Source organism: Protobothrops mucrosquamatus, unplaced genomic scaffold (genome assembly GCF_001527695.2).
Source record: "Protobothrops mucrosquamatus isolate PMUCROS unplaced genomic scaffold, P.Mucros_1.0 scaffold33, whole genome shotgun sequence".
In the NCBI taxonomy this organism is placed as follows: Eukaryota; Metazoa; Chordata; class Lepidosauria; order Squamata; family Viperidae; genus Protobothrops; species Protobothrops mucrosquamatus.
The window spans coordinates 2,384,701-2,406,988 of record NW_015386417.1 but is presented as its reverse complement, the minus strand read 5'-3'; the positions used below and the strand labels follow the sequence as shown (position 1 = coordinate 2,406,988).

Below are 22,288 nucleotides of genomic sequence, written 5' to 3'. Positions count from 1 at the left end.
CCGGAACGCGGCGGAACCGCGTTCCGGCACCTTTTTCCGGGCCGGCCGCACCGGAAATAGCCCCTCCCACACCGGAAATAGCCCCTCCCAAATTTTACTTGCATTCCTGTTCTCTAAAGGGGCGGTCCTAGGGTTTGATGAGGGCGTGGCCAGGTTTGAGTTCCGCCACCTTTTCTCCGAGAAAAAAAGCCCTGGCCTTATCAATGAGATGGGTGGCATATAAATTTAATAAATAAATGGGAATGTTCACCCCCTTCCAGAACCTAGCAACCTCCAGATATCAGGAAAGGGGGTTCAAATCAACCATCATTCAGTGGCTGAGATGTAAAGTTCTGTATCCTCACTGATAATATTTAACCCTGGATCACATATATAATCACATAAATAATCGTATAAATCACATAAATAATATTTAACCACTGGATCACATCCCCCACCAGTTTCAGCTAGATACTAAATAAAAGTGGGAAGAATATCAGGCCCTAAAAGAATCCTAAATCTAGGTCTTAAAGCTCCACATACACGCCAACTGGAATAACTCCTTCAAAAAAAAAAAAAGAGTGAGGGCAATAGAGTGCTCCTCATTCTCAGTCCTTGGAGATGATCCAGAACAATACAATGGTTGATGGTTACTAAATAGTCACTGAGGTCAAATAATATCAATGGGATTGCAACCCCCCTTCGTGGTCTTACCAAAAGTCACATTTAAGTATGACCAATGAACCTCAGTTCTACTCACAGACCTAAAATATATTAAAATGGTTCCATGCAATTCATTTATACCAGAACACTTTATACTGTAGCAAGAAATGTTGTAGATGCATCAATAATTTTCTAATATTTTGGGATCAAGCTATACTTCTGAAAGAGTAGAACACACTTCCTCAAGGCCTGTGGCATCTGTCATCACCTAAGAATGTATTCATCACACCTCCTACACTGAATCCTTGTTACCTTTTTGTCACCTCTCTTTTGTCTTGCATACTGATGCAGGTTTTTCTCCGATAATACTTTGTCAGCGACCATGACCTCTGCTTTTGTTGCTTTTCAGATATTATAAAAAACTATCTTCTTCATCTGGCAATAACATCATCAGTATCAAATGGCTCCAATGGGCCAATAGCAGTAACAGTGGTATTCACAAACATAATGCAAAAACTGCAATATAAGATATTCCACCTTATCATCCCCCAATTGCACCTTTATGACCATAAAAAAACTACATGTCATATTGGATTCAATGTTCTAGCCCTAGAGCAAGCTTCTAGACAATAGCAATTACTTAAGCATGTTTAGGAAAAGTACAACTCACCTTTCCTACTGGACATCCTCTCAGTAAAAATGGATAAGAGAAAAATTAGTAGGATGTGAAATGAAAGATTTCATGTAGTTTGTTGGCTTTTATAAGAACAATGAAATCAAAAAATTTTCAATAGCAGCCTGAAGTAAGTCCATAAAAACCATCAACATAATCAGAATCAGGTCAAATATCAACATCATATTATATTAATATTTTTAATAGTTGGTTTAACAGAATATTATTATGTCTATGAAACTTCACTACAAGAAATATTACTAATACATCATTAAGTATTAAAAATACCAGCAATTTCACTTAATATTGTGTTATAAGGCATGCATATTAATCATTTACTTACAAGAGACCCATCAATCCAAGCGTATTTTATGTCAGAATGCAAATATCTTAAACTAATCCAGCCTTTTTCTGATTCTGATCTAAAATATAATAATTAGCAAATACGTTAAATATGTTGATACATGTGTCTTGTTTAAATATAATACTGTAATTTTCTTATCTTGTTTTATTTTTCAAATACAGAACATAAGCATGTCTGCAAAACAATAATTCCCATAATTATCCAATAATTCTTAAACATGGCATACAGTATGTCCTTATGGTTTCAATATGAAAGCTACTTGAGTGGGAATAAATTTTGATGATTAGAATGGAATTTATTTAAGTAGTCATGTTTAAGATAATACTATAAGCCTAGTTACCTTATTGAGATGATGATGGTAATGATTATGACTGAATCTACACTTCTGATCATTCATGAGTATTACTGTTATTATAACCACTTAAGGACTTTTTAATATATAAATGGTAATGTCTTACCCAATGAGTTATTAATATAAAATTAAGTATTGGATCTCTGAATCAAAGTAGAGTGCCCTTCACGTGATCTTGATTCTATCCGTTAATGCAGACTAGCACTGTTTTGAATATATGGGATATTATAAAGTTTACACTAGTTATATATTCCATGATGATGACTTCAGTGTTCCAATAAACCCTTTGCTAGGAGTGTTTCTGCCTTGAGATATAAGAAATAAGCAGTTTATTATACTCACAGTTGGTTTAGTAAGCGTTCCTCTGCTTGATTATGAAAAGAAGCCAGTTCTCCTCCAATTAATTTACAAAAGTCATATGCCTCATACCAAGATTTCCTTTCAGCTTTCTTCTTTTGATAGGCCTAAAAGCATATAAATATATCTCATTACAAACGACTATTAACTCTGTAGTATAACCCTTATGGTTATTACTTAATAATCTTTTCAAATAACCCTCCAACTTTCATATTTTCACTAGTATTTAGATTAATCTTTCTAACCCATTGATGTTAAAGAAAATGAGAAAGTTAAAGGATGATTTTTTTTTTTGCTGCTGCCATAACTACAGCTATGTAAATTATATGTACAGGAACATCTGATGGCTTTTCTGAGAAAAGGTGTAGACATTTCCCCATCTCCCATAGATGATGATGATGATGATGATAATGATGATGATGATGATGATGAGGAGGAGGAGGAGGAGGAGGAGGACGACAACAACAACAACAACAACAACTTTATTCCTGACTTCCTTTTGACTACCAAACATTTTTCAATCTCTTGGATAGTCCATCATCATTTGAGGATGGATATAGACCATTTTTGGAAACCCTGCCCTAAATCAGTTTTTGACTATTAAAGCTATATGACTGAGGATCAGATAGTCAGGCTATTTCCTTATGACTACTCCTTAAGAGTATTGTGTCAAAGGAATATAAGCTCCTCTTTATTACAATCCAATTAAAATTCAAGGCAGTAATATCAATGCCTGTAGCTCACCTTCAAACTAGTCTAAAGGAGAATTAGACAGCAGTGTAGTGGTCAAGGTATCAGGTTAGAAATCAGGAGACATTGCGTCTTGGTTTTTCCTTAAGTACCTGTTATGTCCTGAGCCTTGATTGACAGAGCAGGTGCAGGAAGCTGCACTGAGATCTGGGCAGACCACATGGTTTGCCCGGGCCAGACAGGCTGTCTCGGAGTTACTGAGCATGCTTTTGAGCGGGAAAATACATTGCATTCATTGGCTGACAATGCCCCAGGGTAAATGTATAAAAAGGGGTAGAGCCATTTTGTTCAGAGTTCTGTTAGCTGCAAATAAAGAAGAACCTATTTGTTACTCTGCCTCGTTCAATGCCTACCAATGCACAAAACAGAACATTGGCGATGAAGGTGGGACCATGCTGCGGAATATTCAAAGGCTGACTCACCAGGGAAAGCCTGCAAGCACTTAGAAGTGCAGCATTCCATGTTCCTTCCACTTTGCCTGCCAGTACGAAGTCGCTGGAGGAGAGTACAGCTAGGATAGCCCTGGAACCCCTTCGGAAGCCTGCACAGCATGAGGCGTTGAAAGAGGCTGCCAAAATTCACCATGGCGAAGATCGGTCGTCTCTCTGAATTCAATGTCACGCATCCTGAACGCTGGAGCTCCTATGTTGCCAGGGTGGAAAATTATTTCAGAGCCAACCATGTTCGGGAGGACGGACTGAAGGCCGCGACACTGCTGTGTGTTTGCGGTCAAGAGACTTTTGACTTTGCTGAAAACTTGGTTGCTCCAGCACCCTTGGAGTCCATTGCTTACGTGGAGCTTAAGAAAATGCTCAAAGAACATTTTGAGCTGAAGCTGTCGGTCATCGCTTGGTGACATGTTTTGAACAGCGGGACCAGCGTCCAGGAGAGTCTGCCACGGATTTCTGCTCTGCGTCAAGCTGCAAGGCCTTGCGAATTCAAGGATTTGGAAGAACAGCTACGGGATCAGCTAGTTTGCGGTCTGAGGAGCCGAGAACTTCAGCAAAAGATTTTTGCTAAGGAAACTGTCTCCTTCCAAGATGTGCTGAGGGAGATAATGGCTGAAGAAGCAGCAGGTGGAGCTGTTAAGGCCTTGTGGCTCTCGAAGAACCCTCCTTGCTTGGACACAGTCCATCAAGAGGTCGCTGAGAGGGTTGAAGAACCAGAATCAGACAACGAGGTTGATCATTTGCAACAACCAACAGAAAGAAGACCCCAAAGGCAAGCTGAAAAAAACCTTGACAAGACAGTTCCCTTCTCTCAGTGTTTCGGGTGTGGAGGCCGCCACAAACGTACCGACTGTTGTTTTCGTTCCGCTACTTGCCAGGCATGTGGCCAGCAAGGCCACATAGCTGCCGTCTGTTTGGGTCGCAAGAAAGACCGGCCATCAGAAGAGTTGCCTTGGAAAGGTACTGGGGTTCCCAGTCAGAACAGGGTGGGCTTTTGCACGACTAGAAGGAGTGTATGTAGAACCGGTGCCCACCGCACATTGAAAAAAAAGCTCCATCTTGAAGTCAAATTGCAGAGGGTTCCCTTTGACATGGAGTTGGACACGGGTTCAGCTCTGTCAATCATTTCCCAGAAAACCCTCAAACAAATTTGTTGCAGAAGTGGCCAAAGAGTTAAGCTCAGGCTGTCGAACATTATTTTGACGGATTTCCAGAATTCCCGAGTACATGTTAAGGGGGAAGCGACCCTCAGGGTGCAGTTTAGGGATTTTGAGGGCCCTTTGGACATTGTCGGAGTTGACGGTGACCGCACGAGTCTGATTGGACTCGATTGGTTTGAGGCGCTTGGAATTCAGGTGACTGGGTTACACAGTCTTCAATCGGCAAATCTTGCGGAGGTGTGCAAGGAGTTTGCTGATGTGTTCAGCCCTGAGCTAGGGGCATACAAGGGGCCTCAAATTGCCTTAAGGTTAGACCCCTCCATTGCACCAATCAGGATTTAAGCCTCGTTGGGTGCCTTTTGCCCTTAAACAAAAGATCAATGCTGAGCTGGATAAATTGCTGCAGCAAGGCATTTTGGAACCTGTAGATAGTAGTCCATGGGAAACACCCATTGTCACACCACTTAAGGCCAATGGAGAAGTCCGCATTTGTGCGGACTATAAATGCACGCTAAACAAAGCGTTACAGCAGCATTCCTATCCGGTGCCTGTAGTGAGCCACATTTTGGCGTCTCTACAGGGAGGTCAGATTTTTGTCAAACTAGATTTGGCTCAGGCCTATCAGCAGCTGCCAGTGGACAATGCCACTGCAGAGGCTCAAATGATTGTGATTCACCAGAGAGCCTTCAAGGTCCGAAGACTACAGTTTGGGGTAAACATAGCCCCTAGCATCTTCCAAAGCATGATGGAGTGAACGCTCCGTAACATTCCAGGTGTATGCCCATATTTTGATGATGTCCTCATCGCTGGGGAATCAGTTGAAAACCTGTCTGACAGGCTCCGGGCCGTTTTGCAGCATTTCTGTGAAGCGGGGCTGAAGCTCAAACAGGAGAAATGCAAAATTGGAGTAACTTCCACAGAATTCCTGGGGTTTTGCATAGATGCCGAAAGCATCCATCCTGCTGAATCTAAGCTCAAGTCGATTCAGCAGGCCCCAAGTCCCAAGTCGAAGAGCGAGCTTCAAGCTTTCCTTGGACTTCTAAATTTTTACCATTCATTTCTCCCCCACAAGGCCACAGTGGCAGAGCCATTACATCGGCTCTTGGACAAACAAGCTCCATGGAAGCGGACAAAAGTCCATAAAAAGAGTTTTGCTGAGGTCAAACATTGTTGTCTTCCAATGCAGTTTTGGCTCATTTCAATGAGCAGTTGCCAGTTAGCATAGCTTGCGATGCATCCACTTATGGGATTGGGGCTGACTTAAGTCATCTTAAGTCACTTGTGTCATGATGGGACACAAGTCCTTGTAGCCTATTACTTTAGGACTCTGTCTACTGCTGAATGCAATTACGTGCAAATAGATAGAGAGGCCTTGGTCATTGTGGCTGGTATCAAGAAGTTTCATGACTTTTTGTATGGTCGCCATTTCACGGTCTTCACGGACCACAAGCCGCTCCTGGGGTTGTTCACGACGAACAAACAGACGCCCCAAATCATCTCTTTTAGAATGTTGAGATGGTCAATATTTCTGTCTGCTTATGACTACTGCCTGGTTCACAAACCGGGTAAAGAGATGGGCCACGCTGACGGTCTTAGTAGGTTGCCTCTACAGCTATTAGAGTCGGATCCTACCCCGGCCAACCACATCCTGGCTATCCAGGATTTGCCGGAGTCTCCCCTCAAGGCAGGGGATGTGGCTGCAGAAACAGCCACCGACAACACGTTAACACATGTGTTGAACTGGGTGTTGTCAGGATGGCCTGACATGTGTCCTGGCACTAATTTCCAGAGGTTTTGGAAAAGGAAACATGAGTTATCCACTTTTAAGGTTTGTGTCCTGTGGGGCAGTAGGATAGTGATCCCGACCTCACTGAGGACTAGGGTCTTGACTTCCTTGCATGAGGGACATCCGGGCATAGTCCAGATGAAGGCGCTTGCGCGCAGCTACCTCTGGTAGCCTGGGCTCAATAAAGAGATCGAGGCCCAGGTCCAAGAGTGCCACATTTGCCAGCAGTCCAGGCCCGAAATGCCACAGGCTCCCTTTCATAGATGGGAGACCACACATGCTCCTTGGTCAAGGGTTCATATCGACCAAGGAGGCCCCTTTCAGGGGCAGCTCTTCCTCATTGGGGTGGACAGTCACTCCAAATGGCTGGAGATCATTCCAGTGTCCACTATGATGACTGCCAGGACCATCCAGGTTTTGATTTGATCGTGAATCTCAGTCTCTCAGTGAAAGCGGGACATCGCATTCGCCAAATGGGGTTTTTGCCAACGAGATGGCTCCTAACTCGGGCACTGCATCCATGGGACATTGCCCTCAATCGGCTTTTCACGCCGAATCTACCTCAGGCCTTGCGCCAACGGGACAGTGCTCCCAGCCAGCTGTTTATGCCGATCCAGGGAATTCCACCTCATCAAGGAACTCTGGTTTGGGTCTACTAAAGTAGGCCAGCCTTCACGATCCGGTTTCACCCATATTGAATGGGTCTCAAAGTCCCGGTCTGCCGAGCCTGGCCAGCAAGCTTGCAGATCGGGTGCTAGCAGCAGCTCTGAGACGATTGGAGCGGGCCAAAGACCCACCGAAGTTCTTAAAGGACTATGTGAGGTTTCTGTCTTTGCAACCATAAAATGCTTTTGTATTTTATTGCAATTGAAAAGCTTGTGTATGTATTTTGGGAACTGACTTATTTTGTGCTATGATGTGTGTATGGGGAATGTTGAATACATTCCTTGTAAAAGAGTTTCAATTAATATTATGATTTTGATTTGTGAAAAAGACCTATAATTATTGATTGTTTAAATGGACATTGTGGGAGAATGCTTGTAGTATTGTAAAATAGTAAGTCTCTCCTTCTGAACCAGGAGGGGAGGGATGTTATGTCCTGGGCCTTGATTGACAAAGCAGGTGCAGGAAGCTGCACTGAGACCCGGGCAGACCACGTGGTTTTCCTGGACCAGACAGGCTATCTCCGAGTTACTGAGCATGCATTTGAGCGGGAAAATACATTGCATTCATTGGCTGACAACGCCCCAGGGTAAATGTATAAAAAGGGGCAGAGCCATTTTGTTCAGAGTTCTGTTAGCTGCAAATAAAGAAGTACCTGTTTGTTACTCTGCCTCGTTCAATGCCTACCAACGCGCGAAACAGAACAGTACCGGTACAAAACCACCTGGGAAACTATGGGCCTGTCATTCCCTCTCAGCCATAGGAAGGAGGCAGTGGCAAGCCATTTATGAAAAAAATTGCCAAAAAACTGCAGTGACAATCTCTGAGAATCAATAGAATGGAATAATAATAATAATAATAATAATAATAATAATAATAATAATAATAATAATAATGATGATGATGATGATGATGATGATGATGATGATGATAATAATAATAATAATAATAATAATAATAATAATAATAATAATAAACAAAAAAAACAAAAAAACAGTATTTATGACAAATCCAAGCAAATGTAGTTGTGAAGAGTTTAAAATGTATGAAGCAGTACTACTTCTTGGATGATTCAAAGTTGACTGCAAGAAAAGTGCCAACTTCTAATGATTCTATTAGGGCTATAACTGTCTTAGACTTGTTCAATAATAATAGTTGTCATCTTGTTCAAATTGGCTAGCGCAGTATTTCTTGGGGCCCAGTATCCCAGGATGGCTCAAGAAAATGAATGGGGATTTCAAAGATCTGCTGGCTGTAAAGGAATAACAGAATAACAGTTGGAAGGGGCCTTGGAGGTCTTTTAGTCCACCCCACTGCACAAGCAGAAGATCCTATACCATTCTGGACAAATAGCTACTCAATCTCTTCTTAAAAACTTCCAGTGATAGAGCACCCACAACTTTTGAAGACAACTCTTCCACTGGTTAATTGTTCTCACTGTTAGAAAGTTTTTCCTTAATTCCTTGATTAGTTTCCATCCATTGTTTCTTATCTTGCCTTCTTCTGCTTTGGAAAATAGGATGATCTTGTCTTCTTTATGGTAGCCTTCAAATACTGGAACATTGCTATCATGTCACCCCAGTCCTTCTTTTCACTAGACTAGACATACCAATTGCTACAACTATTCTTCATATGTTTTAGCGTCTACCCCCCTAACTTTTTTCCAGACTCTTAACATTTTTTTAAAAAAATTGTGGCAACAAAAACTGGATGCACTGTTCCAAGTGTGGTCTTTCCAAGGCATTATAAAGCTGAACACTTCTCATAATCTTGAGTCTATCCCTCTATTAATGCAGCCTAGGATTGCATTGGCTCATTTGGCTGCTGCAGCACCATTGCTGGCTTATATTTAAGTGATTGTCCACTAGGACTCCAAGATCTCTGCTAGGAGCTTGTACCACCTATTCTATACCTGTACATTTGGTTTTTCTTGTCTAAGTGTAAAACCTTACTTTTATCTACATTGAATTTCATTTTGTTAGATAGGGCTCAGTGTTCAAGTCTATCAAAAACATTCTGGATCTTGAGCCTATCTTTTAGAGTGTTGGCTATTCCTGACACTGGTGTCATCTGCAAATTTGGTGAGTTCCCTTTCTACTCATCTAAATTGTTTATGAAGACATTGAAGAGTACTGAGCCTGAGAAAGAGCCTCAGGGTACTCCACTGCTTACTTCCCTCCATGCAGATATAGTTCCATTAAGGACTACACAATGAGTGTGGTTTATCAGCCAGTTAAAAATCCATCTAGTGGTGATGCTATCTATCCTACATTTTTCTAACTTACCTAAGAAATAGATTGTGGTCTACTTTGTCAAATGTCTTGCTGAAATCCAAGTATACTATATCCACTAAATTCATTGGTTCACTAATTTAATCACTTTGTTAAAGAATGAAATAAGATTTGTTTAGCATGATCTGTTTTTGACAGCATAACAAAAGCCATGTTGGCTTCTGGTTATAACTTAGCTTGCTTCTAGGGTATTCGCAGATCTGTTGCTTGATTATGTTTTCCAGGATCTCCCTAGGTATTGATGTAAAGCTGAGTGGTCTGTAGTTTTCTGATCCATTTTTCTGCCTTTTTTGAAAATGGGAACCATAGCAGCTCTCTTCTAGTCGTTTCCCAGAGCTCCAGGATCTTTGAAAGATATAGTTCAATGGTGTCAGGATCACATGTGCCAGGTTGTTCAGAACTCTGGAATGTAATCCATCTTTCCTATTTTAATCTGTATTCCTATTCTGTGTTTTAAGGTTCTGTTTTTGGTAGATTGCACTATTTTCCCCCTTTTGTGTGAAGACAGATGAAAAGAATGAATTAAGCAACTCTGCTTTCTCCCTGCTGCTCATCAATTCTTTGCAATCTTCTCATTAGCGGACTGATTGTTTCCTTGACCTTATGTGTTGATAAAAACTTTCTATTACTATTATTTTTGACATTTGTTGCGAGTCATGTTCCAGAATGCTAGAAACTGGAACATGATCGGTTTCCAGCATTCTCTATGATGCCTTCCTTGTTCTTCCAATCATTGTATTTCCTTTTCAGAGGAAGCTTAATCATAGCTGAAGAGCACCAAATTCCCTCTGGAAGGGAAGGAAGAAGAAACTGTGATGCCAGCCCCTGTTGCAGAGTTTGCCTCTTGACCTGGCCTGACCTGGTTGAACAAGCAAATGCTTCAACTCCAACACTGGCTGACCCACCTTGAAGCAGACACTCCTCATTGGACTTGCAGTCCATCCTTCAGGACATGGGGGAGGGGAGGTCGCTCTCGGGATTGGAGGAGGTGTCACCCCTTCGGCCAATTGCTTACAAAGGAAGGGGGCCCTTTCCTCACAGTTCACAACATCCCACAGTCCAGCAGCATCTCCTGTTCTCATGGCAATGCAGCCGGGATTTGGGCCTGGCAGAATGGATGACAAAAGCCAGTTAAATTTAATGTATCTCCATATACAAGCTAAACAGGATGAAAGTTTTCCTGCCAGGATGCATTTGCTCTGACAGACTCCATACCAGGCATTTTTGCATTCCAGTGAGTGAATTGAATGGGGTCTCCATTGGTCCAGTTGAAAATCCCTGGATTCCCTACATCTGACAGGCCGATCCAGAAATATTTTTCAGGACGGTATCCAATCTGGCTAGTCAGGAAGGCCTGCTCAAATCTGTGGTAAAAATAATTCAGATCAGGATGGTCTCTGATTTTCCCCATTTTTAGATTTTACGGATGGCTAATCTTAGTTCCAGTTTACACTTTTACCAGTCACCTCAAAAAATGTGGGGAAAACAGGAGGCAGGAATATCTATATATTAAAAAGGTGGGATAAAATTATCATTATTATCATCCTTTCATATCTAGAAGTTTAACATCTTTTACAAACTCCTGATCAGAGCTAGGGAAGTATGCTTCCATGACTTTTGCTAATGCCAGCAGTTGAATATTTCTTATAACAAAGACTATAGGGCAGTGTTCTCTTGAAGGGTTAGGATAAGGCAGGTCTCCATTTTACTTAGGTCTCTTAGTAAATGCTGCCTGAGGTAAGTATGAGTATGGCCAATGATAGGGCCTGCCCATTCCCTGCTACAATTAAAAATGTCATGTGGTAGCTCTCTAGACTTAGTCTGACCAGTTAGTTGCTAGTTACAGTTATATCATAACATTCTCCCAACCTTGGCAGTTTTAAGATTGTGGACTTCAACTCCCCAAATCCCCCAGCTTTCTGTTTAGAGTATTCTGAGAGTTGAAGTTTACATATCTTAGGGTTGCTGAGTTTGGGAAACAATACAGCAGTCGTCTCCATACTTTTATGATCACACATCCTTATCAAAAGAAAAATTAACCATGTAATTCAATTCAACTACGTTTATTTATTTATAAATTATATCTATACTATTTTACTAGTGTATTATGTGCATTATAAAACATAACCCCAAATATATATTATATTTTATATATACTGTATATTAAGTTTTAGTTGCTATTTTTTATTTTTGAGAAAAAATAGACATCCTAATATTTTCTCCTTGCACAAAAATGGATCAAGTGTATACAAATTGGAGAGCACTGCTTCAAATAATTCTTCATAGCATACTAATATAGCATTTCTATGTGGAACATTGTAAAGATATTTAGTTTTGTCCCTTTCACCATATTTTACCTATTTTCCACAGAGCTCAGAAATCCTTGGTTTGTTTCACAAGATGTCTTTGCTTCTGAAAATGTTCCAGGTGTCTTCCCAATTAAGTAACAATAGAAACCATACCTTTTCCAGCCCTGTTGACATAGCATACATACACATATAGAGCTATATTAGCCTGAATTTATTGATTTATTTCTCACATTTTCATTATGCTCCAATCCAAAGATTCTCAGATTCACCAAGTTATCTTGATCAAAGGACAATTTTTAAATTTTTTAATGTTTATATTTTATGTGGTACAGAGTGATAGTCCCACTATTCTACCTTTTGAACCAAGCATCAAAAAGATGCTGTGAAATCAATAAATTTGAATATATGTAAATTCATAGCATTCCCATTCAGTATCTATATCTTTAGATTTGCTTAATTTTGTAAGAACATTTCTGAAATTTGGATGTCCATCAAATAAGCATTTATGACCTGTTATGCTATCTCTTGGTCAGTTTTCAGATTCAGTTCAATTCATAAAAAATATATCAAAATGTATTCTTTCTGCTAAGCCATTGCCTCAGGTAGTTTTTTCTTCTTCTTTTATCATATAGTAAAGATGAAAAACTTGCCTTCTTATAATATTGCAGAGAAAACTCTTTCTAACTATGTGGTTCTTAAGAGTCAATACCAATATTAGGAGTGGAGGGGAATGATCATTTCAAGGCAAAATTAGCTTTCTGGTTGGTATGCCCAAAATTTCATAACAAAATAAATAGATCAAGATCAAGAGCTACAAAAATTTTTAGGCTTACTTTTTGGCATTTTGGATCAGCAACTTCATCTGTTCCAGGAAGAAATTCTGAAGGTTTTTTTTTACAGATGTATCCTAGTTCCTCTTCACAGAAATAATCTGCCCAGTATCCATTCTGAGGATGGAAAGGGGAACAAACTTTACTCAAAAGGAATCCATTACTTTTACCTCTTCCTATTTTTTGATGATTTATATCATTTTTGCTTTTTTATGAGCTGGACTAATGCACAATGCTTGTTATAGTTGCATTTATCTAAAACCTTGAATGCCTGTCTGTTTGTTTGGGAGCCCTCAGGGTCTTCTCTAATTACAAAGTTATAGAGGAAGCCAAAAATAGGCTTTATGTTGCTTTTTTAAATCAAGATTTTTTTCCCAGAACAATGTTCATCACTGTGAATAACCTTGCTTACTTTATACAGTTAATCTATTTATTGCTATCTTCTGTTTTCCCCAAATTACTAAGTGATGTCCTTACAAATCAAATTAATAAAATTTGCTCAGCAACCCAACAAGCAAATATTAATAACAAAAAAGCAATACAACAATATATTTAAAATAATTAAAACATTATTTTAATGTTTAAATTTCTATATATCTAGAAATTTCAGATATATTACAGTAGAATAACCAGACTTTACATTAATCCACTAACCAAATAAAAAACCTCTAACTCCCTTTAAAGGCTCTTAAATGGGAGATTTCTGAAAATAGCATTTCTTAAGTGTCGTCATAAGACCCCTATATCCACAAAATCAGAATTATTTGTCAACATACACTGAAAAATAACAGAATATTAAATTCCATCCACAATTGTGAGACATGGTAACAGCAGAAAATGTGTCAATTTTAATTTATAATATGATAAACATCAGTAACTCGTAGAAGTAAAAGTTCTTTAGGGATTCTCCATAATTTTTAAAAGTGGAAAGTATGCTTGAAAGGAAGAAGTTTAAGAAACTTTGATCTATGGAATAAATTATGTTATGGAAGAATAGGTTGCATCAAACAAATTTATAGACAGAAATTTCACCACAGAAAGAACTGAAAAGGAAAAAAATCTCCACTAGACAATTAAGGATTCTTATTGTTACCTCCCCACTCATGATGACACAGTCTTCTTGCACATCGCTTATAAGGTTGGGTTCTCCTTTCTGCCATTTGATGAATCTCACTGTAGTACCATCACTCCATTCAAAATATGAAGTCGTCTTCTTGTCATTTAGGCCTATCCACAAATTATCTGTTGGTTCTAAAAAGACAAATTCATTTTATTCATTTGCTCTCAAATGTAATGAATGAAGTCCAGAGGTTGTATATAATCCCAGAGCCCACAGCACTCTGTGCTATGTTGGTTGGAATTAAGTGAGTCTATGTGTGAAAAAATTGCTTGGCAAATGTCTGTGCTAATCTGCTGGGGATGTATGCAACAGTTATAGTAGATTTTTTACAAATATTTTAAGACCTAAATAAATACTCTCTATTTTTTTGTTGTGATAGCAGCCTCAGCAGTTATTCATTTCTTTTCCTGGCATCTATGTACCCACAGAATATAGGAAACAGGAAATAAACCTTCTAAATATACTTACTGTAGCCAAGTTGGGAAAAAACAAAGCTGTATTCCTCAATGTCATGTATACTTAGTAAATGTGCACCATCCTTTTGGCAGGAGACTGAGGCATCCTTCCACGTTTTGCGATCTCTGTTCAGATGGTAACAGTGCTTTGCATATCCAACCCAGCCATCTGGACATTTAACTGGTTTCAGATCATCTAAAGAGACAGTAATTATATACAAACCATCAAGAAATCGAAGTGGAGGTAGGAGGAAAATCCTGATCTCATATTATGATGCAATTAATTCAATAAATGGAATTTAATAGAAGCAAATCTGACAATTCATATTAAAGAAGAGAGTAATTTGTCCATTGTCATAAGGGTATTTGCCAGAGGAGTCATCAAGATTTATTGTAATCAAATCTATTTTTTCAAATTAAATTTTCATGCACCAAGCAGATACTTTTTATGCCCTACATAAAAAAAACATTCTTTTTTACAGTGCATGTTAATTGGCATGACTATTTGTTAATCAGATTGTTGCTTTCCTTCAAAGTTTTCATCTTAATTGATAGAAATTTACAGGGAATAAACTTTTTAAAAATAAATTTGGCAGCAAACCTAAAACTATGCCAGTGAGTAGATAAATGTATATATAATTAGTAGAGGTAATCCTTAATTTACTACCACAGTTGGGCTGGATTTTGCTATTATGGCACAAATCATGGTTTGTGATTGCAGGACATAGCAACTGGTCATAAAGGCAAGCTAGTTGCCAAGTCCTTGAAGTACAGTTAAATGAATTCAGGAATGCAGGTGAGGGATGATTTGACATTTTATGATGGCTAGAGATGTTTTACAGCACCTGGGTTCTGGGTCTATCTTAATTTTGAATGATTATTAAGTAATTTGTCATAAGATGAGGACTGTCTGCAGTTTAGGATCTTTCTTATGCATGCTTACTTTAGTTATGAAAATCTTCAGGATTTTCTCATATAAGAGGTGTGCTGCATTTTATATTAATTTTTTTCTGAAATAAAACTGATGATAAATATATATTTTTTCTATTCCCACAGGTTCTTGAATAATCAGAATAATTATGAGAATTCAGCATCTCCCCCCTCCCCAGTTATAAAAAGTACATGTGTACACAGGAGTTTTAGACTGCCTTGCCTCCTGCCATTGGCTGGACCTCTTTGCCCTAAGCAAAATTGTTTCTGCATAAAGTCCATTCAGAATCTGAATCTTTGCATGTTCTCCACTTCAGGTAGATCTATTCTTTCATATTACTCTAGATCAGCAGTCCCCAATCTTTGCAGCTTGGTGGCCCAGCTGGGGGGAAGGAGAGGAGAACTGAGCTGAACAAGCATGCACATGCACATAGCCATTGCGCAAGTGACGGGCCGGCATACATGCATGCAACTCAATTTGCATGAGCAGCAGCTGGCGCATATGGGTGTGAGTGCCCACTGATCTGTAATTCATGCAGGTTCAGTGTGCATGCACATGTGCACTCTCAGCCAACCACTCACATGGCCCAATTCTGAATAGGTCATGGCCTGGTAGTGGACTGTGGCCCAGGCACTGGGGACCCCTGCTGTAGATAGATTACTCTGGGATCAAAACCCTCACTAGAAAAAGAATACAAAAATGTTATTTTGGATGTGAGTGCCGTGCATATCAGTGAAAGAATATTTATCCAGTTAATTTCCTGTTTACAACCTACCTGAAGAAGGTGCAGATGGCTGTATTGAAGAGTTCATTCTTTTACAGATGTATCCACATTTCTGTTCACACAGGCTATTTGCCCATTTGCCATTCCTACCCTGCATCAATCCACAGTTTTTTCCTGTTTCTAAAGAGGGGCTACCTGTAAGAGAGAGTGAGCCAGATTGTCCTATCACTGATGTCCAAGACGATAATATTTTTATCTGTAAACAAATCAAAACTGTTTTTCTGCCTTGTTCTTCAATTGTATCTCAAGAACAATGTATCTGTGGCTGTGCACCTATCATTTGGGCTAGGCATTGTATGTTCTATCCAATTAGCCACTGTGTGATTTCATAAGTTATGGAACCAATGGTGGCATGTGACATATGCTACTTTTCCTATTGTTCTAATGCTAACTATTAGAGCAGTGTAATGCTTTGAAAGGATGCTTCATTTCAACAAAGCTTCAGAGCAGTCCCTCAGAACAAGACAGTCAGCCGAAATGGTATTCTCCTTCGATGAACTGGATTGTAGTAGCTTCCTACCTTCAATCAGTCACCCTTTGAATCAGATCAAAGGGACCAGCCAGATCAAGTCTGTGTTGAGGCAGAACCATTTTTCCAGTCAAGGCACAGCTTCCCTATCAACTGTCATGAGTGACAGGAGTCAAGTGGCACATGATGAGGAATGGAGCCTCCTTGCACAGGCCTACAAACCCTACACAAGAGGATTATTACTCCATTCAGCTAAGCATGGCTACTGAGTCTCTTTTCAGAGTTTTCTGTCAGGATCGAGGGACTCTTCAGGGTGATGAAAAAAGTGAATGCGACTATACTGTAAAAAATGATGTTTATATATTTCTAATATACTTCATACAAGAATGCTAGCACACTTCTAGAGAAAGAGTCAATTAAATCAAAAACATAATAAATATTTCAATAATTTATATATGTATTAATCATTACAAAAAGGACTACAAAGTTTTGTTTTTAAATGCGGCTCTGATCTATTTAAGCAGAACTGTTTTGGATTGAACAATAAACATTTCCTTAATCTTAATATCCTTAAATGTTACACTTTTCTTTATGAAATACCTTCTAAGTATATACATTTACTCACCTGGAGCCCAATTTAAATATCTTAAAGGCTGGTCATTAGCCCACTGCCATCCACTATCAAAATCTGGGTTATTAAGACCAATCCAGTAGTTGGCTGCAAAGTTATTTGTTAATCCTATTTGAGAAAGAAAATCCACATAATGAGCAATTCTGCTGGTCTGAGGCTGAAGAGTAAATAGACAGACAGATACAGTGCAATTCAACCTGAATTAGAACTATCATCCAGGGAACTCTGGAAGTTTGGCATTCAAACAATCAACCATCAATAGTCACATAGAGATAAACCACATTTACACACCATTCAATTAAAAAGTTAAGAACGAAACAAACAAAAAAGAACATATCCTCTTCAGCTATCAATACCCAAATAAGATAGATTAATACCAAACAATTAAATAGAAAACAATACCATAATCTGGGAATTATCAAGGGGAAAACCATACTTCCACCTACACCGGTAGGGCAAAGTACTATGATAATCAGGGAGCAAATATCACACTGAGGATGTTGCCTAATTAGGTAATGAAATAATCACTATTAATAGTTATATATTAATGACAACTCAATCAGATAAACTTTCATCTTTGGATTCCAAATTCAGTTGATGTCGAAAAATTTGATCGTTGGAAGTGGATTATTCACGTAAGATTGTTTGAAAGCATCAAATATTTTTCAGAAGATAATTTCCCTGGAGGAAAAATGATGTTTCTTATATGAAGCTTTTAAAGTTGCTACTACAATTGAGAAAATATTAATTATCAGGAATGCCTTTAGAAGCCTTTTAAGAGATGTTTTGTTATGTGATACCTGTCAAATATGCTTGTTCATATAGTTCGTTGATGCTCAATAATTCTGAACGTTGTTGCTGACAGCTTTTTCTTGCTTCATCCCAGGTTAGAGCTGAGAGGGAATTGATCTGGTAGAGATCTCCTGTCCAGTGATTTTTGACCCAGAAAAAGTTATCGTTTTCATCTGTAAGTATCATAAAAAATAGAGGTATATGATTATGTAGTTGCAGTACTTTATTGGAAATTGTTGTTATAAAATTGGAAGACTCTGAGTGGATTGAAACAAGAAATTGGGATAAGGAGAAATGTCAACATATCATTATCAGTGATAATCATGATTTGATCAAAATTTGGGCCATAATTATAAAAGAACATTTAAATGCATCACAGTAATTGCTAAATTGTAGTTATTTCACATGGAAGAAGATAGTTAAAGCCTTACTATAAGGTCTGGGCTTCCAGAAATTTTCTGGAAGAAGAACTAGGGAACAGGGTATTATTAACAGGAGAAACTTGAACAAAGAAATTTGAAAGAACAATTCATAACAGAAACCAGTTATAAAAAAGTACTTCAGAGCAGAAAAGATTGCTCAGTGAATTCTTTAGGAACTGCCTGAAATGAGACCAGATAGAGTTCTGGCTTGAAAATAAGTCCATTAAAAGCTTATTTTTAGAGAAGATTCTCTTAAATAAAAAGGGCAAAACCAAACATGTAAGAGATAATATCTTTAAAAAATGATTAACTAATTTCATCAATTCTGTTCAGTTGTGATATTGATTCTATACATATTCCTCAATTTACTTCTATTCAATTAGAAAAGTTATTTTGGAGCATTTTTATAAATAAACTCAGGTTAAGGTGATTCTGATGGTAGGAAATTCAAGTAAACTAATGCTGATGTAGAAATACTATCATTAAGTTCTAATTTTCTGGGAAAAGTAAAAAGCTTTTTCTATGTGCACGGTGAAACAATCTATTGTAAAAGGCTTGTTTTTAATCATAGATATGTATGCTCCCTTGCATGAGAGTCAGTTTGGTATAGTGCTTAAAACACCAGGCTAAAAAGAAAAGATCATGAGTTCAAATTCCACCTTAGCCATGAAAGCCAGCATGGTGACTTTGGGTCAATCACTGTCTCTCAGCCCAATACACCTGTTGCTATAGAGAAAGTAATAATAATAATAATAATAATAATAATAATAATAATAATAATAAAGTTGGAAGGGACCTCGGAGGTCATCTAGTCCAACCTCCTGCTCAGGCAGGAAACCCTATACCATTTCGGACAAATGGCTGTCCAGTTTCTTCTTAAAAACTTCCAGTGTTGGTGCATTCACCGCTTCTGGAGGCAGGTTGTTCCACTGGTTAATTGTTCTAACTGTCAAGAAGTTTCTCCTTAGTTCTAGGTTGCTTCTCTCTTTGGTTAGTTTCCACCCGTTGCTTCTTGTCCTGCCTTCAGGTGCTTTGGAGAATAGCCTGACTCCCAAGGTGTGTTGTTATGTTTTCCACCTTGTGTTGTTTGTAAAAATAATAAAAGTGTGGTAGAAATAAATAAATAAATAAATCATCAAATAAGAGTTTACCTTTTACTGGACAATATCCAGTTAAAGAGTCTTTGTCCACATCTGGAGTTGTTCCACACCAAAGCCGTTTGTGGTCATCATCATTATTTATGCATTTAGCATACGATTTATTCATATATTTGAAAGGAAATACGCAAGGTGCTCCCAAGGCATTGCCTTCTATAGTGAACAGAGCTATTAAAAAATCAAACATATTCCTGTTAAATTGAGAAGTACTGAACTGAGAGTAGAAATACTATTCAAAAATATTTCAATATTTAGTTCTGAGGATTGGAAATTGTTTGCGTACAATACATGTAACCATGTTTACTTCACTCAGGGAACAATTTTCAGAGTTTATATCTTAGAATACATGCCATTTTTTTTCTCAGATGACTTAAAAGACAACACTACTATGTTAAAAGTAATAATATAATTTGAAATTATACATTTGCTATCCAATTTATTCCAATTTTCAGAAAAAGAAATTCAAAGAGAAAAAAAGAGAATTCAGGTAAGCAAATTCAGCAAGAAGAATTAATATTCTGATATTTACCTTCATATTTTTGGGCACAAAAGCTCCTCTTTGTTCCATAGATCTTCCAAACACTTTTTATGGTGGTTTTTTTTGATAGTATAACCCCATTCTCACGCCCATTAGCAGGATTTAAAAACAGGTCTTGTTTTGCAAGAGCAAGCAGCGTGTCGTTTCTGCATTCCCATTTCTGTAATTCAGTGGTTTTATTGCATGGGGACAGTGTAACTGGAACCATGTTTGTTTTTGAAGGCACACCCAGGCATAGCTTCACTGCCATATTTAATAAATGATAATCAGACACCCATTTAAAATTTTGCCAATCATTGTGCTTGTTACAGTTGTCGAAGGTGAAGGAACGAGATTCTTGAAGTTTTAGGCAAAGATCAAGATTTTCATTGTACATCAAAAAAGTGTCACTGTCTATAAAATGAACCAAATAATAATAGTAATAATAAATGTTGTATGTGTAATATATATATATATAATTTCCATAGAAAAGTATAGTTTTGTATGATTAGTTTCTTACTGCTTTATTAGTATGATTAGTTTCTTACTGCTTTTCCCACCTACTATACAATTTAAACACTGAACACTGAACACTGAACAAAAGATAACACTGAACACTGAACATTTAAACACTGAAATAATTCTATTGTATCACAGTTTTCATCAATTTAAATTTAGCACTTTCTATTAATTATTCTTACTATATATAATATACAAACAAGTAGATAAAAATACTTCTAAAATGTATAAAAATGCTTTATGATGTTAATTTCTGAAATATTATTTAGAAGCAATCGGTAATTATAAAGAATGCACCCATAGATTACTGTTTGGAAAATAACAGATAATAACTGAAAAACTGACTTTTTAACAGAATAAGAATAAATTAAATAAGAATAAATTAAACAATTGATATTTACACAATTGATTTAAATACATATATTTAAAAACAATTTAAGAAATGAATAACGCTTACCTGATATTTGAAAAACTGGTTGAATGAGAAATAAAATATGTAAGAACAAAAATAATATAGGCATTATAAACAATAAAACATTCCAGAAAACTACCCTGAAATTAAAAATCAACTGAGGTAGCTACTTTTCAGGAACTTCTTTATATATGAGAAAGAAGAAATTTTTACTTCTGTCTTCAGTCTTACGAAATGTGATTTTAATAAGGAAGACTATAAATAGTATTTGGCTTCTATGTAAAAGACCTATTAACATAGAAGTTTCTTCAGGAATTTACAGTTAACCATTATTCATACATCTATAATACATACTGTACATGTATATTAAATATTCCATTTGAGAATAAGAAACAGTATACCTGAAATGAAATACTATTTACTTAGTCAGTGACCAGCAAAATCTAAAATACTAGATCTACTGATAAGGAATTAAAGATAAACAATGAAAACTGCCCCCAACCTTTTTTGAATTGACTGAAATTTTAGGTTTGTTTTATATATGCTGATGTAAAAATGGACTTTTTTTTTCAGAGACATAAATCCATTTCTAGCATTGATATGAGAAGGATTACTAAAAATTTGGTTCACAAGACAAATAAAATTAATATTCTTCCAAAATCTTTTTTAAACCATAATCCAATGATGGTACACCTTAAATTCAGATTTCAGTCCTTTAAATGGAAACTAATTGAGTCTATTTTGCAGTGACCACAGCTTATCAAAGAATGAAAGCAAGTACTCCATGTTTTGTTTTAATAACAATTTAACCCAACAAAATATGAGAATATTTTATACAATATAATACACTGATTAAGAAGGAAATGGATGGAAAAATTCAAAAAGTGTTAGATGAAATTAAATTGAAGGAAAGAAAATTTCAGAAATCACCAGAAGATCGAAATATACTAAGTTCTGGGATAACTTGTTGCGGCCAACTCATCATGGCCAACTCACCACGGCCAACTCACTATGGGACAACTTGCTGCCAGACAATCCATTTAGGGTAACTCAATGGTTATCCACTATTGTTTCTTCTACATTATTTCCATTTTTATCGAAGAAACAGTGGCAGATAACATTTATTGCATTGAGTTATCCCACACAGAATTATCCCATGGCGATAAAGGCTATCTACCAACAACAATCAGCGCAAGTGTTAGTAAACGGAGGACTGACAGACTTAATTAAAATTGAGAAAGGTACGAGGCAAGGATGCCCTTTATCACCTTTATTGTTCATACTGACTTTGGAGATTTTATTAACACAGGTTCGTGAATCATCAATTATAAAAGGAATAACTTTGGGTAAGAATGACTACAAGCTTAGAGCTTTTGCTGATGACTTGGTTTTTACCTTATTGCAACCGATTGATTCTACAAGACATCTGATACAGATTCTGACACAGTATGGG

General features: G+C 37.6%; 1 protein-coding gene across 1 annotated transcript in view; it reads right to left on the bottom strand.

Moving 5' to 3' along the window:
• The window catches only part of LOC107283313 (macrophage mannose receptor 1), a gene marked incomplete at its 5' end in the record, with an annotated part of 74,138 nt that extends 53,221 nt beyond the window's left edge, over positions 1–20,917 (bottom strand). The window contains 14 exons of the mRNA XM_029283185.1: positions 1,659–1,737; positions 2,374–2,495; positions 10,393–10,592; positions 10,703–10,851; positions 11,845–11,960; positions 12,630–12,743; positions 13,720–13,877; positions 14,215–14,397; positions 15,908–16,051; positions 17,011–17,124; positions 17,817–17,981; positions 19,382–19,555; positions 19,917–20,318; positions 20,881–20,917. Coding sequence (XP_029139018.1) covers positions 1,659–1,737; positions 2,374–2,495; positions 10,393–10,592; positions 10,703–10,851; positions 11,845–11,960; positions 12,630–12,743; positions 13,720–13,877; positions 14,215–14,397; positions 15,908–16,051; positions 17,011–17,124; positions 17,817–17,981; positions 19,382–19,555; positions 19,917–20,318; positions 20,881–20,917 — 2,157 coding nt within the window. The remainder of the gene's footprint in view (positions 1–1,658; positions 1,738–2,373; positions 2,496–10,392; positions 10,593–10,702; positions 10,852–11,844; positions 11,961–12,629; positions 12,744–13,719; positions 13,878–14,214; positions 14,398–15,907; positions 16,052–17,010; positions 17,125–17,816; positions 17,982–19,381; positions 19,556–19,916; positions 20,319–20,880) is intronic.
• Positions 20,918–22,288: the final 1,371 nt, after the last annotated feature.